This window comes from Apis cerana, linkage group LG1 (assembly GCF_029169275.1).
Source record: "Apis cerana isolate GH-2021 linkage group LG1, AcerK_1.0, whole genome shotgun sequence".
In the NCBI taxonomy this organism is placed as follows: domain Eukaryota; kingdom Metazoa; phylum Arthropoda; class Insecta; order Hymenoptera; family Apidae; genus Apis; species Apis cerana.
The window spans coordinates 7743460-7757524 of NC_083852.1; the positions used below are offsets into that span (position 1 = coordinate 7743460).

At 39.0% G+C, this 14065-nt stretch overlaps 1 protein-coding gene across 22 annotated transcripts in view; it reads left to right on the forward strand.

Moving 5' to 3' along the window:
- LOC107994781 (myocardin-like) overlaps positions 1 to 14065 on the forward strand; it is a 291174-nt gene that overhangs the window by 79359 nt on the left and 197750 nt on the right. For 5 of the 22 annotated variants that reach the window (XM_062081678.1, XM_062081676.1, XM_062081687.1 and 2 more), the window contains exon 2: positions 3650 to 3706. The exons of 6 other annotated variants lie outside the window; for them this stretch is intronic. In XM_062081678.1, the coding sequence (XP_061937662.1) occupies positions 3704 to 3706 (3 nt within the window). In that variant the 5' untranslated portion in view covers positions 3650 to 3703. Of the gene's footprint in view, positions 1 to 1954; positions 2114 to 3649; positions 3707 to 14065 lie in introns of those variants that run through there. 11 more of the 22 variants (XM_062081680.1, XM_062081700.1, XM_062081696.1 and 8 more) reach the window with 6 other exon arrangements.

Below are 14065 nucleotides of genomic sequence, written 5' to 3' on the forward strand. Positions count from 1 at the left end.
CCGTTCCTCATCCCTATCTTCTAGATCTCGCCAAATGTGTCTCCAACGAGTGTCCTCCTCACCTTCTCAAACTCTCGCGCGAAGATAAGTAAACGCATGCTATAACAGGAATCCCTCGAACCACCTATGCTCCACTTCGAAACGAGCCACGTACGTTCCGCGTACCGATCGTTCCTCGAGTCGAGTGTCATCTCAGTGCGTCGGCCTGAAACAAAAAGAAAAAGAAAGAAACCTATCACTTACCATTTATCCACATGATAACCATCATGAGTGAAGCGATAGCGAGAAAGAGGGTGGATGCAGAGTTTTGCGCGAAAAGAATAAGGAGGGAAAGGGAAAGAAGAAGTAGACGATGGTGAGCATGTGTGTGCGTGCGCTTGCCTCCCCTTTCTCTCCTCCTTTCCACGATCCACCTCTGGCAAGCCCGTTAGTCTAACTTGGGAGTTCTATTTGCGTCTTGACTTCTTACGTCTCGCCCTCCACCACCCCCTCGGTCGGTCCCTCCGTTTCCCTCTTCAGCATCCCACCCCCCACGCCTCTCCTCTGCGGGTAGAAGCTCGCCGTCTATCTAGCAACGGCCGGTCAGCAACGCGGTCAGACCTAATCCGAATTACCGATGCCACCATGTGCAAAACTTGGAAGGATTCCCGAACTTTCTACCTCTTTCTACCTCTCACGTTTTCCTCTACCTCCGATACCAGCGAGAGATGGATGCGGTTACCTCGAGAAAGTTGAGCTTCATATCGAGGGATCGGGTTAATGACGAAAGATTCGACTATTCCACGTGATGGAGAAGATTGAAAATGGGAATAAAGAAATTGAGAGACGGAGAAGCGTGCGTGGGGAAGTGCGAAGCGGTGAATGATCTAATCGAATTGAAGAAAACTCGAAATTGGAAATATTATTACAGAGGTGAAAATTTTGATCGTTGATATGATGGAAATAATAGCAGTTCTATGGGGGAGGGGGGATTGGTTTCGATAATTCTTCGAAAATGTTGAACGTTTGGCTTGGCTTCGGTGGTTCTTTGTTCTTTCGTATGGAGTAGGATCGTACAGTTTGTTTCGAGAATAGGTGGATAAATTTTCGTAATGTATTTTATTCGTTTCGAAGATTCGCAACCGATTGAGCAACCGCTACTTGTTTATGCCAGTGTTATGTAAGAATACGCGCGAAAGACATTGGGAATTCACGGAAGAATCGTGAAAAACGTTTCAAAATTCCTCTGTTACTTTCTGTTTTTTGTGAAGACGCCAAACATTCTTGTCACGCATCACTTATTCCTCAAACTCTACTTTCATTTACATACCATGTTTCTCCAAATATTTTCTAACGATGACTCGATAAAAAATATATATCGATTTAAAAGTTTAAATAAATATTCTTGGCCGTTATATAATATTGTTAAATAGGAAATATCGTTGTTTATTTGAATAATTAATAAATTCTTGAAATCAGAAATATTCGCATAATCATTTACTGCAATCTATTCTATTTTCTAATAGTACTCGATAAACGATATATTAGATCTAATCAGATTAGATTAGATCAATTTTTAAAGTATTCCCAACTATTCCCAAACGTGTCATATAAACGTTTCCATTTCAGAAAATTTTCCGAGATTATTCAATTTCATCTCGAACACCGTCTAACTATAATTATCATTCCAAACATGCAAATTGCGATACATAAAATAAACTATTCTCGAATTCTATCAATGTCACAATGTGTTAATTCAAATTAACATAGATTTTCCAGCGTTATAAGCGTGAAACAAGAAATTTCTGCACCAGAGTAATAATATATCAATAAACAGGAAGGGGGCGAGATTAAGATGCAGTCGGGGCTGTCAATAAAAAAATGGCCGGTAACGAGTAGGCGCTCGCGCACGCGCAATGATTTTATCTGGAAACCACTTATCGGGAATATTTCTTGCTGTCTAATAGTGGCGATTATCAGTAGCGCTGCGTGCCAGCCTCGATAATTGCGAGACGAGCCGCCGGTATACTCGCGCCGGTAATGATCTCCATAACGGCGGCAACGCTCGAAGATTTGACGTTCGATTACGCCAACTGGTTTCGATCCTATACCTCGTTTCAACCGAATTACACGGGTGAGATATTACTAGATTCTGGGGAGAGGAGGGAGGAATAAGCTGAATTGGCTCGTGGGCCACGTGACTTTAACGTCGACGAGTTGAATCGATTAATTCTGAACGTGTTTTAATTAAAATTTGTCAATATATTGGTGAGGAATTTTTGGAGAGTTGATTATAGAAGCCGATAAAAATTGGTTAAGATTTATATCAAATCTTCGTCTCGCTTTACAACACAAAATTATAATAGATTGTTTGTAGTAAGCTTCATATTTTTGTACATCAATTTTTGTTTCGAGTTTTAGAATTGATCCTCTAAAAATATTCTAAAAATATGTACACTTTCTCGTCGAGAAATATTCTTGGATCAATTGATATTAGATCGTTGTTCTCCAATCTGTTGGAATCGAAAAACGAAGAAAATTTTGAAACGATTTGATTTGGTATATTGGAGATGAGCAGAAAATAGAAGAAAAAGTAAGGTAATACCTAACTTGTTGAAACGTTGTTTCGATTTTATTGAAATTTTGCACCAAGAAATCTGTTGGTATAATTACGAAACGATCCGAAAGTAGCCTAGGCAACATCACTCGTGCGAGGTAAAGCGAAATGAGAATAGATTCGTCATGCAGCGCGTCCAAATGACCGCGAAACATGGTTGCTGATGACTTCCACTTCCGCGAAACTGATGCTCGCATGCACATTTGCTCCAATGAGTCTTCGAGTATACCTTCTGGAAATCTCGTACACCATTACATATGCGATAAACTCAGCATAGAGATAGTTTTATGCATAAATATATTTCACTCGAAGATTAAAGAGTATTCGCAATTTTTATTCTTAACGATATTCTTCTTTGTAGGAAAAAAGGATTAATTATTATTTCGTATGAATTTATTAATTTTCGATGAAATATCATTTAATGATTGATCGTTTCACTTTCACTCGAAGAAAGTATCGTGTAAAGCTATCATAAATCAAAATTTCAAGATTCGTTAAAAAAATTATAGTAATTTTGAAATATCAATTTTGACTTAAAGAAAATCTAGATGCATGTATTATAAAAAATTTTGTATCATCAAATATTCTTATAGACATTTATTATCTAAATATGCAAAAGCAAAATTCATAGCAAATTCGAATAAAAATCTAGATGTATCTCTCGATCTTCCGGTTCCACTGTGTCTTCACCGGCAAAGACTATTATTTAACAATGATTTTTAAGCGGAGATAAATTCAAAGTATCATAAATCATTCGGCCGCCAGAGTTAAACGATATACAAGCGGGATAATCATAATAGAGCCGATTTCCGTCAGCCAGTTTCTTGGGGACATTGGCAGACATCGCGTTATTATTTTAACATGAACATTCTGGCGATCCTCACTAAGATAAATAACAATGTTTATGCAATGTTTGTAATATTCATACTTCAAGGATATTATACCCTCCCCTCCAAAATCCCGTATCTGTGCACTTTAACGTCCTTGCGCGTAAAATCATCATCTCTTTTCGAATATATCGAAATATACGATCTCTTTTCCTGTTTGTTTCAGGTAAGCGATTATTGGCGATCATTTACGGGACATTAAGCAGCGATTAACTGTAATATGGTATGGATTAATTATTATTTTTATATAACAAATATTCGATATTCGTATAAGAAAAATGTTTCGATGTATCACGAAAGAAAGAAAAAAATTATAACAAATCGTTTCTTTTTAAATACCGCGTCAAAAGAACGAATGTTCATCCTGTGCTCGAATAATCAAACTGATTATATATTCGTATGCATTATCAATCTCGATGACAATTCTCAATTAATTCAACAATTTTTCATTGAATTTCAATGAATCTTTGCACGGCGTGCCATATCTACGTTATATTTCGTTTTTCTTGACGAACTCGTTCCAAGTTCGAGAGACCGGAGATAGGTAACGGTAGCCAATAACGAATTAGAGAAAGGCGCATCCTTGATGCGGCTTGGATGACGGGAAAACCGCAAGCCGACCGAGGGAGGAATTTCTTGAAAATTGACGCGATCCTGCCGAAGATCCTTGAGCGTGGAATGGAGAAAAACCGCGACGACCCTATAATCGTTATGCCAGGAATGTTAATTCCATTGTGTTCCCTCCGAATGGGAGGGAGGAAAATAATGATAATCGATTGAGAAATCGCAGCATTTCCACTTCGTTCTCGTTCTTCGTCTTAAATTTCTCGCTTGTTTTTATTTTAATTCCTCGACTCATCAGATTCGATTTCCCCAAATATAAAATGAACCGTATTTTTCTGAAATGTCTTTTTGTGTCCTCGATAAAAAACATTTTCAATTATGATGATTTGTAAATTCAGCGGAAGAAAAAAAAAAGAAAAGAAAGGAAGAGAGGACGTTTTCATTTTTAGAATTCCTTCCGGTGGATGGACGTCGACATTCGATTATAGGTCAACATCGTTCTAAAGACAGCTTGACGAAGGTTTCAATGACACGAGGCAGAATATACATCCTCGTACATCATCAAAATTTAAACGGTATCATAAATAATCCGAAACCGATGACTTCGACTAGTCTCTTCCAAGATTCCTTCTTATATCTCTTAGATACTTGTATATCATAATTTTCGTTTCCTGATGATCGACGAATATGGGAAACAACGGTACACAAGTTGTACCGTCACAATGTGTTGCTTCTCAATCTGGAATAATGGGTCTCGAGACTTGTCCATTTTAATTTCTTATCCACATTTTACTCTTTTTATTCTCGTGTCACGCGAGAAGAAGTTTAGGATATCCAGCAGCTATTAACCGGTAACTAAAACGGCCCTAACTTCGAGCGACACTTTCTATTTTCGTAAGCGTTACGAGTGCTCGTTGACAACGAGATCATTTCAACCTCTCGTTCGAAAGTTGGCCACGTGGGCGGAAGGGCTTGTTCCCCCGTTTAACTCCAAGTAACGAGGGATGGCCGAGTCTTCTTCACCATCGATTTCCTGGGTAGGTACGTGGTTCGAGGGGAATCCGCCGACCCAATTCTTCGTCGATGTCAACAACGACAACGGTTATTTTCGAGCGGATCTATTCTCGATTGGAAGAAAAAAAAAAAAAAGAAGGAAAAGAAAAACTATTTATTTTCGATCGAACGTTTTTCTGATGCGCGATGTATGCCATCTTTGACCGATGAGCAAATTTGGGGAAATTTGAAATTCGTGAAATTCGTGGTATTCTTTTAATTATTGGTATAATATTAGAAGAATCTTCTTTTATATATATTTATCACAATAGTTTATTTACTTGGAGAGAAACAAATGTTTAAATTCTTCCCATTAATTATGATCTCCCCTCGTGTTATCGTTTTCAGCAGAATATAATAACAATTCCTAATCTGAAATTTGACTCGAAATCGTGTATAAATAGTCCCTGTTGTAATCCTTATCGTGTACACTCATCAATCGTACACACTTATAAAATTTCGCACATAAACATACATTCTCAAAGGAGAATCGCGCTTCACAATATAAACCATAGATACGAATCTTACACTCGATGGATCCTCAACTCGACCGATTCACTCCGCAAAGCGGTCCAAAGAAAGCGAAATTGTGGTGAGACGGGACGGTTGCGGTGCTGGCACAAAATCTTCTCCCTTCCTTTCTATTCGAGTTTCCGTCTGCCTGTTATGCAACCAATCCCCGAACGGGACTTGCACTACCAAACATCCGTGGCATGTTGTCCCTGTACACATTCCCAACACCCGGTATGGCGTCTAGCTTCTAGCCTAGCCCGCGGACAAGCTTCGCCAAAATTCGAAGCGGAATACCACCCCTCGCGACCGTCCCAATTGTCCATCTAAAATCGTTTCTAGATTGGATGTTGCGCGCAATCTCTATAATTAAACAACCACGACCTCTAGTGGGGGAGGGGGGGAGAAAGAAGGAAAGAAAACGTGTTTCCGTCCCTTGTTATATAGTCGGTTAAAATTAAGGGGGATTATGGCCGCGGGAGCGTGGTCGATGAGCGTGAAGCCGTTCTCGAGAAGCGAGGATTCACTTATCGGTTCCGCGCGGATGTCCAATTCGAAATACGTATAAATACGTACGGAGGGATCCAACGTTCGTTTAATCACGCACAGCCGTTGCTTGTTGGCAGGAACCCGTGCTTATTAAGCTTCGGGCCACGCCTGAACGTTACGGATCAAATCTCGAGACACACACGGTTTAATAAGGATGGTATTAATACGCAGCCTATTTTCTGGCGCGAAATATCATTTCCGACTGAGCCGACTATTCGCGAATGACGACTGTATCAACCACTGTGGAAGTTCTAATCTAGGTTCTAAATTCTAAAGTTCTAAATTAATCGTCCTTGGGGGATTTTTTTTATCTTTTTCCTCTTCTTGCGCAAAATCGTTATAATAACGTTTCGAGATTGTGCGCGAAAGTGAACTTTGTTCCTTATTAATTTTATATATATAATCCTTTTTCTAAATCCGATGTTTTCTATTAAAAGCCCCCGTTCGAAAATAAGGCTCTCGAAACTTTTATATACAACGAATAATCACTTCCTTGTGCGTATCGAGAGCCGAAATCAGGATGATACAAGATGTCTGATGATGCAAGATTAAAAACTCGATGAATCGTGGACCAAGATCTCGAGAGATCGCCCCGAGCGCGAGATGGATCTCGGTTCTAATTTCGCCTTTTAAGCTTTCGACGCTTTTACGGCTGCGTGATCAACTCTCTCGTGGTGCTCATCACGAGCGAATAAGATCAGAGAAACCGTACGATCCGAAAGACGATCACGATGGGAGGGACAGGGATCGAGGAGAGAAAGAAAGAGAGAGGAGGAGGAGGAGGAGGGATTCTTAAGCGGATCAAAAGGGATGGTGGCGGTATTACGAGGCTCGATTGAAATAATGAGCAACGAGGAGTCAGCGAATTTTCGAGAGAGAGCTCAATCAACCGGCATAATATCGCTACATGCACGCCATTAGCCGACCAGAATATTAATTATTCGATGGCCTCGACTAAGCGCATCCTTATCTCTTCCTCTTCTTTCGCCGTCCATTATCTCTCTTTTTCTTTTCTTTTCTTTTCCTTTTTTTTTTTTTAAGGTACCATTGACATAATTGTTTAACAAACGAGGCTGACTTGTCATTCATCGAGGAACTTCCTCTAATTAAATATATCGTTTCGTGTGGCTCGATGACTCTTTTCATCACGTGATATCTTTCGGAAGAAGTTGACAGGCTTGTCTCGAATTATGCGATCATGCGATTGAACGAATGAAAAATTGAAATGATTAAGAAGAAGCGAAATTGATATTGAATTTTAAGATTCAATTGTAGCTTAAGATATCTCTAATAACCTTCCTTTTCGCGCAATTTTAAGTTTATTCTTACGAGGATATTGAAGAAGATCGTTTTCCTTAAAAAAAAATCACTTATAAAGCATCTCTCAAAGTTATTCACCATTAAAGCGGATGTATAATTATAGAAATTCGAGCGAGATCATGCGTCGATAAAAATAATTCAAATTGCAAGATTTCGCGCGATAACAATTTGGCATCGCGATGTTCTTCCTGTGCAACGGTACATCAACATGATAATATAACCAACATTAAACATCGCATAAAATTCTGATAAAATCGTGATGGAAATTCGAGAATGTTTTGATGAAAAGCCATTGGAGATTTTTAGACGTATATATTTTTCGAGAAATGGATAACGCATTGTCGCAACAATTATTACGGGAGCTCGTTTATTTCGGTTGTTTACTCTTCGGTGTTAAACTTGTCATTACCTCCCACGATTTTGTCTGTATTGCAAAACTATTGTTGAAATTCGTGACGAATGAGTCAATATATTTTCACATTTGTCCTCAAGTTAAAATTATGGCTCTCCTTCGGAATCTTGCGATTAAAAGATGCATATACCTTACGATATTTGTGTATTATGATTGTAACGATAATATATCTTGATAATCGTTTCGTCGTAAAATCAGAGTTTTCACTTTTGCATGGCAATGCACTTGTTCGTTGAAATTCTTGGCCAAAAAATAAATAGACGTTCTGTTTTCTGTACTTGATAAAAATAAGTCTCTTTGAATCATAGGCTACGGATAAACATCGATTCATCGTTCATACACGTAAAACTACCAATTCACTAATAAACTGGGCTGTGCTATGAATCAACGAATTATTTCTGTTTCGATTCTATCTAGTAATTTTCTATTAGTGGCTTCCGTCAAGCTATTAAAAAACCAGCCAATTTATTTAAATCTCCAATTTTCTTGGACATGTCGTTCTACTCCGTTTGATCGTTTCGATGTACAGAATATTAATATTACACATTCATGAAATTCTTCTTTCAGAAACTCTGCAAGGCATTAAAGTTACGATACTTTCGAAACAGTAATTGTCAAGTGAAATAAAATACTATCGATGCTTATTAAAAAAAAAAATAAATGTCCTCGAAAAGATTATACAACTCCAACAACAAACCTTCCAAGACAAATACATTATCCAAATAATAATCCATTGAAATAAAATACCTGTAAAAACCTTTCGCAAACCAAATCAAAATTATACACACTCTCTCTCGCCACGCTCGTTTTTCCACTCCAACTCTCAATATCCTCTCAACAATATACCCCTCCTTTCCGCCTCGCCCCCTACCCCTTCCAAATTTGTAAATCGAGCTGTTCCCTCCTAAAAAAAAAAAAAAATGAAAAGCATAATCGAGGCAACACGTTGAAAATTTCGTACAACAAGAGGCTTTCATCTTATCGACGACGAGCGTGGATAAATAAACGCGTGTCCTCCCTTCGATCCTTGGGATTTCGTTCCGAAAGAAGCGGAGGAAGAGTTGTGCACGCGTGGACGTAAAAAGGAGGGAGGCGGCCATGCTCGAGATGGATGCAACAATGCTCTTAATGAACCCCGCCCCGGCTTATTACCAGCCCCGTATCCCGTGCCCCTGCCTTCCTTCGATCCTCATTGTTCGATCCATTGGATCGAGGTAAGTTTAAGGCATGAATCAGCTGGTAATAATCGCGCTAACGAGCGGCTTTCGCGAATTCGTCGCCGGATATCGGATCTCCCCGGCGACATCCGCCGTTGCGCCATCGCTCCGATCGGCCGATGACTCCGCACGATTTCTGACAACGAGGCGACACGCATCGTGAATCGTAAATTGATTTATTATCGAGAGAAAGTCGCGTCATTCGATCGATTGCGCGGGAATGATACGAGGAGTGGATGGAAGAAGTGGAGAGGAAGTAAATGTGAGATTTTCGCGCGAAATTAAGTTTTTCCACGAACGTGATTGAAGACACGATTAAGTATTTTTGCGTATAGAATTCGTGCATGATACGCAGTTCAGATCAATTGATGTTGTATTAAATTTTTTATAATGAACATTTTTTAATATGAACTGCTCTCGTTTCAGCAAGAACATTTATTAACACTCGAAGAAAAATTTTCATGCAAGAAATCAAACCTCGAAAATTACGTAGTGATAAAAAAAAGTGGGTGCGGATATATGAGGAATCATAAGGAATAACAATTAGAATTATATATAGTTATTATACGTGTAAGAACTCTTTAGCATAAATACAAACCGTTGGCGAGATCGCACATTTTATTCGGATAAAACCCTGCGGCACAATTCGTTCCGTGCACCCGATGCGAATTAATGGTTAATTAAGAGGTCCTTACCATCTCGTACACCGCGCATATACAATCTCGATTACAAACTGCAAATAAATTCTTTAATTACCATTTAATTATTGCTCGTGGCCTCGTCTGCGCCACATATTGGTACACGAAATTGCTACTCGGCTCACCTAATTCAAATTCGAGACGATACACGAGACTCGTCGCGCCACCGTATTCACGATACAGACGTATCAATCTTTGTAATTTAATTTTCTTTCGGTTGCGCTTATGGGTGGAGCAATTAAAGAGACGCGATTCATTGCTCTTTGGATGGCTGTTGTTCGAGTACCCGCTCCATCATCCGCTCCATTTCCTTTTCTTATTTTTCTCTCGCGAGATAAATATCAATTTTAATTACATCTCTCGGTTTCTTCGATTTTCTTTTTTTTTTTTTTCAATAAGAGGGAATGAAATAATTCGAAAACAATTTCATAATTTTGTAGCTTAGCGAATTGATGATTGTCAAGGTGTTGTAATTATCTTTTCACAATTTTGTAATACATTGGAAAATTTGGGTGAGAAATTTATTTTACTTGCGGAATCATTCGAAAATATGGACATTGCAATTACGTGATCTTTTTCTTCTAATCGCAAAAAATCAGCTTTCCTGCACAAAAATACGAAACCAATTAAAAATAAACAATTTCAAAGTACTCTAAATATTCTCAAACCACTTACCTTACCATTTCCATCGTTCACATCGCTAGAAACTCGATACCAATAATTTCAAACGCAATATCTTACATTTTTCCAAACGCTTGAGACTTACAAAATACAATTTGACAAAAATCTTGAGTATTTTCTCGTATCATCAAGCCGCAAAAGGAGCCACGATAAAAGAAGCAATAAGAGAAAAAGCTGGGGGAGCGTCGAACTGAATCAAACGAGCGAAGAAGAGACTTTTGCACCGAGAAATGAACAGGCACGTTTTATTTCGTCATGGACGGGGGATGCCTAGTGCCAAGATCGTTATTCCGCTTATGCACCATTCCAGAATTTCCGAATTCGGATTCGCAGCGAGACGACCGATGAGCATTTTAACGGCCGAATTATTGAAATAAATTGTGGCTGGCCGCCGTTCGTATCCCGCCTATTTGTAGCGGGAAGCCCAATCAGCTGGTTTCGAATATTCCCGTGCCGACTTGTTGACCGCGTTTTTCCTCGGAGAGAGCACCAACCTGTCTGGATGGACGCGTTACACCAGCTGCTGCTGTGTATACCTCGTGTATATACGTGTCGTGGCCGTCTCGTTTCACTTGTTTATTAATTGTATTTTATGCGAATTCGTTTTCTTCCTGATGCGTTCCCTGAAATATTCTCCTTTTTATACCCATACCTTTACGAAGACAAGAAATGAACAATTTTATTTATGGTAGGGGATGATCGTGTCACATTTTTAAGTATCGAAATTATTGAAGTAATTATTCCAGATATTTTCTTCACTTTATCGTTATTCTTTTTTGAATGGGATATTAAAATTGTGACAATTTCTCCTACATCCGCGTAACTTTATTTCCAATTAATTTATTATTATTCAAAAGGAAAATTATTTATTTGGAATACCTTTCCTCGATTCTTCTCAGAAATATGTACATCTTCAAATCCTTCTCGATACTTGTTCGTTATTTCATTATTTCGAGTTCATAACCGGACTACGTTAAAAGAAACGACTGGCCCCCAATCGCACGAACCACTCGTGCACACATTCACTCTCGAGTAGGAGGGCCATAAGCATCTTATCTTAACCGGAATTCGCGGAATCTTATATTATTTCATCGCCATCCCGAGGCTTTAGATAGAACTTCCGAATCCGCATATCTAATTTCTCCTTAGTCCCAAGGACGTCACACCTTCATCTCGTCTCCCTGCGAACGAAACTTATATATATATTCTGTTCCAAGAAGAAATTCAAAGGAGAAAAAAATATTTACGAAAGGTAGACAAACAACAAAATAATCGGGGAAGGGAGCGAGATAAAAGTTGAAGCGGGCCCGCGTTATTATGCTTGGTAACAGGCTAATAAAATTTGTCTCGTGTTCCGATGCGGCGAGCGAACAGGTTAAAGTCATTTCCAGAGAGTCGCCCGTTTCCCGACTTCTTTATTTCCACGCTCCTCCACGTTTCAACGAGTTTCCTTTTGCCGATTTTTCTTCGAGCAAGCGTGGGCTCGTTTATTCCCCATTATCTTGTTGCGCGCGTTTTTCGTCCAATCCCGGCCAGAGCACTTTTGAAACGAGTTTTCTCCGATGGGAAAGATACTGGTTGCGCGTTGCTTAGAGGACGATTGACGATTGGGTACATTGGGAAACGCTTCGAATTTATTACACAGGGCGGTTTCGGTGGAATCGAAATAAAAAAAAAAATTGTGGCGTCGAATGAAAAAGTGAAAGTGTAAAGAATATTAGAGCATTTTTAACGTGCCATCATTTCTGTTACTCTTCTCTGGCTGTTGAATTATTATTACGTGGGAAGAAAATTCGAATCGATTCTTATGTATCTTTCGCGCGAAAAAAATTTCAAGATCGATTCTTCGAAAACGAAGGATTTTGTTAAAAATTGTCTTTTCACGCTCTACGATTTAAATTTGCATTATCAGATACAGGTTGTTGTGAATAAAATTTCGTGTAATGATGCGTGTTGTATCAGTTCACTATTTGCATATCTTTGTCGTCGAACCAAGGAATTTATATCGTGGGGTTTTACGTTGGATCAGATACGGATTGGTGTGAATGAAAATTTGTGTAAACGTCGTTGTATCGATTCCCTATTTGCATATTTTCGTGATCGTCCAATATCGGATCAGATACTGGATGAATGAAAATTTGTGTAATGATCGTTTGTTCCGTCGATTCACTGTTTGCATATTTTCATGGCCAGATAAGAGAATTTTATCAATAGATATTTAATAAAAATTTTAAACGGGGGGGGAAAAATGATATGGAATAAAAATTTGTGTAAATTGTGATTCGCTGTACAGTGGGTCCACCATTTGCATGTTTTTGTAATCGAGTAACAAAGTTTATTTGCGCGGATAAAATTGTATTAAGCGGATGAAAATCTGTAACACGCGTAATATTTGCTTCTTATCCTTTTTTTTGTTGATTGTAATCTTATTACCATCAAAAGCTCTTACGATTCGAAGATATAAAGTCTGAAATCTTACGTGGGCAAGTCCAGAAAAGTGCTTCATCAGTCGTAGATCACATTTACTTTATAATACTCGTTAAATTCCGCATAGAAATCCTTTCTATATTTTCCTCATTGTTCTAATAAAATTCTGAAAAATAAAATTTGCACGAAAATTTCTATAATCTTAAATCGAATAGATTAAGAGTCTCATCATTAAACTGAATAAATATTTGCACGTTTGTACGAAATTTACAATGTATTCATCATTAATTTTTTTTTTTATCTTTCATACCTTTTCTTGGATCGTTATATTTCAATTTCGATTCTCTTGGACCAAAACATTTTTTTTTATTTTTTCGAAAAGGACTCACCATAGGTAAAGCGACGCCATTCCTCGTATTACACGCGTTTACGATCTCGATTCTGGGTTCTTCTCGCGGCTCCAGCCGAGGATTGGTTGCGTCATCGGTTTCGGTTTAGACCGTAAAGACCGTTTTATGCGAAAAGTCCGGGGCACACAATGGCGTGGTCGACTGGTTTCAAAGGTGCTCCTCGCCTCTCTCTTCCTCTCTTTTTCTCCCTCGCTGTACCTTCGTTTTTCTCGTGCGGCACAAGTCTCTCGGGCCCGGACACAATGGAGCAATTATAACGAGCAGACGAATACCGGGTAAACGAGGCGTAGTAATGAATTTGGTGTAGCCGCAATAAAAGCGTTCGTGAAACGTTTGCCCCGGCCGCGCTCTACCGGTTGCATAAATCTGGCCGACATAAATGCTAAATAATTCCACGGTAACGTGGAATATATACCCTCCCCTTTCTTCTCCCTTCCTTCGATCGGTGGCTGGTCGCTTCTGAATCGACCGTTATATTTGTTTCGAGGCTTAATGGTTCCACAAGAGCCGATCGTGCATGCGAGAAATAAATAGGTGGCGACTCGCTATGTGGAGGAAGTATATAGTTTCTTTAGACTGTTATTATTTGTTCGACCGATTTTCCGCGGCGCCAAGCTGGAAATGTTAGGCAAACTTTAGGCGTTTCGTTGCCAAATCTCGTTCTATCATTTGTTCTATCATTGTCTTCGTGGCGCGGGAAACGTGGTTTCGGGCCATTATTCGGGTAGAAATGCTCGTTTA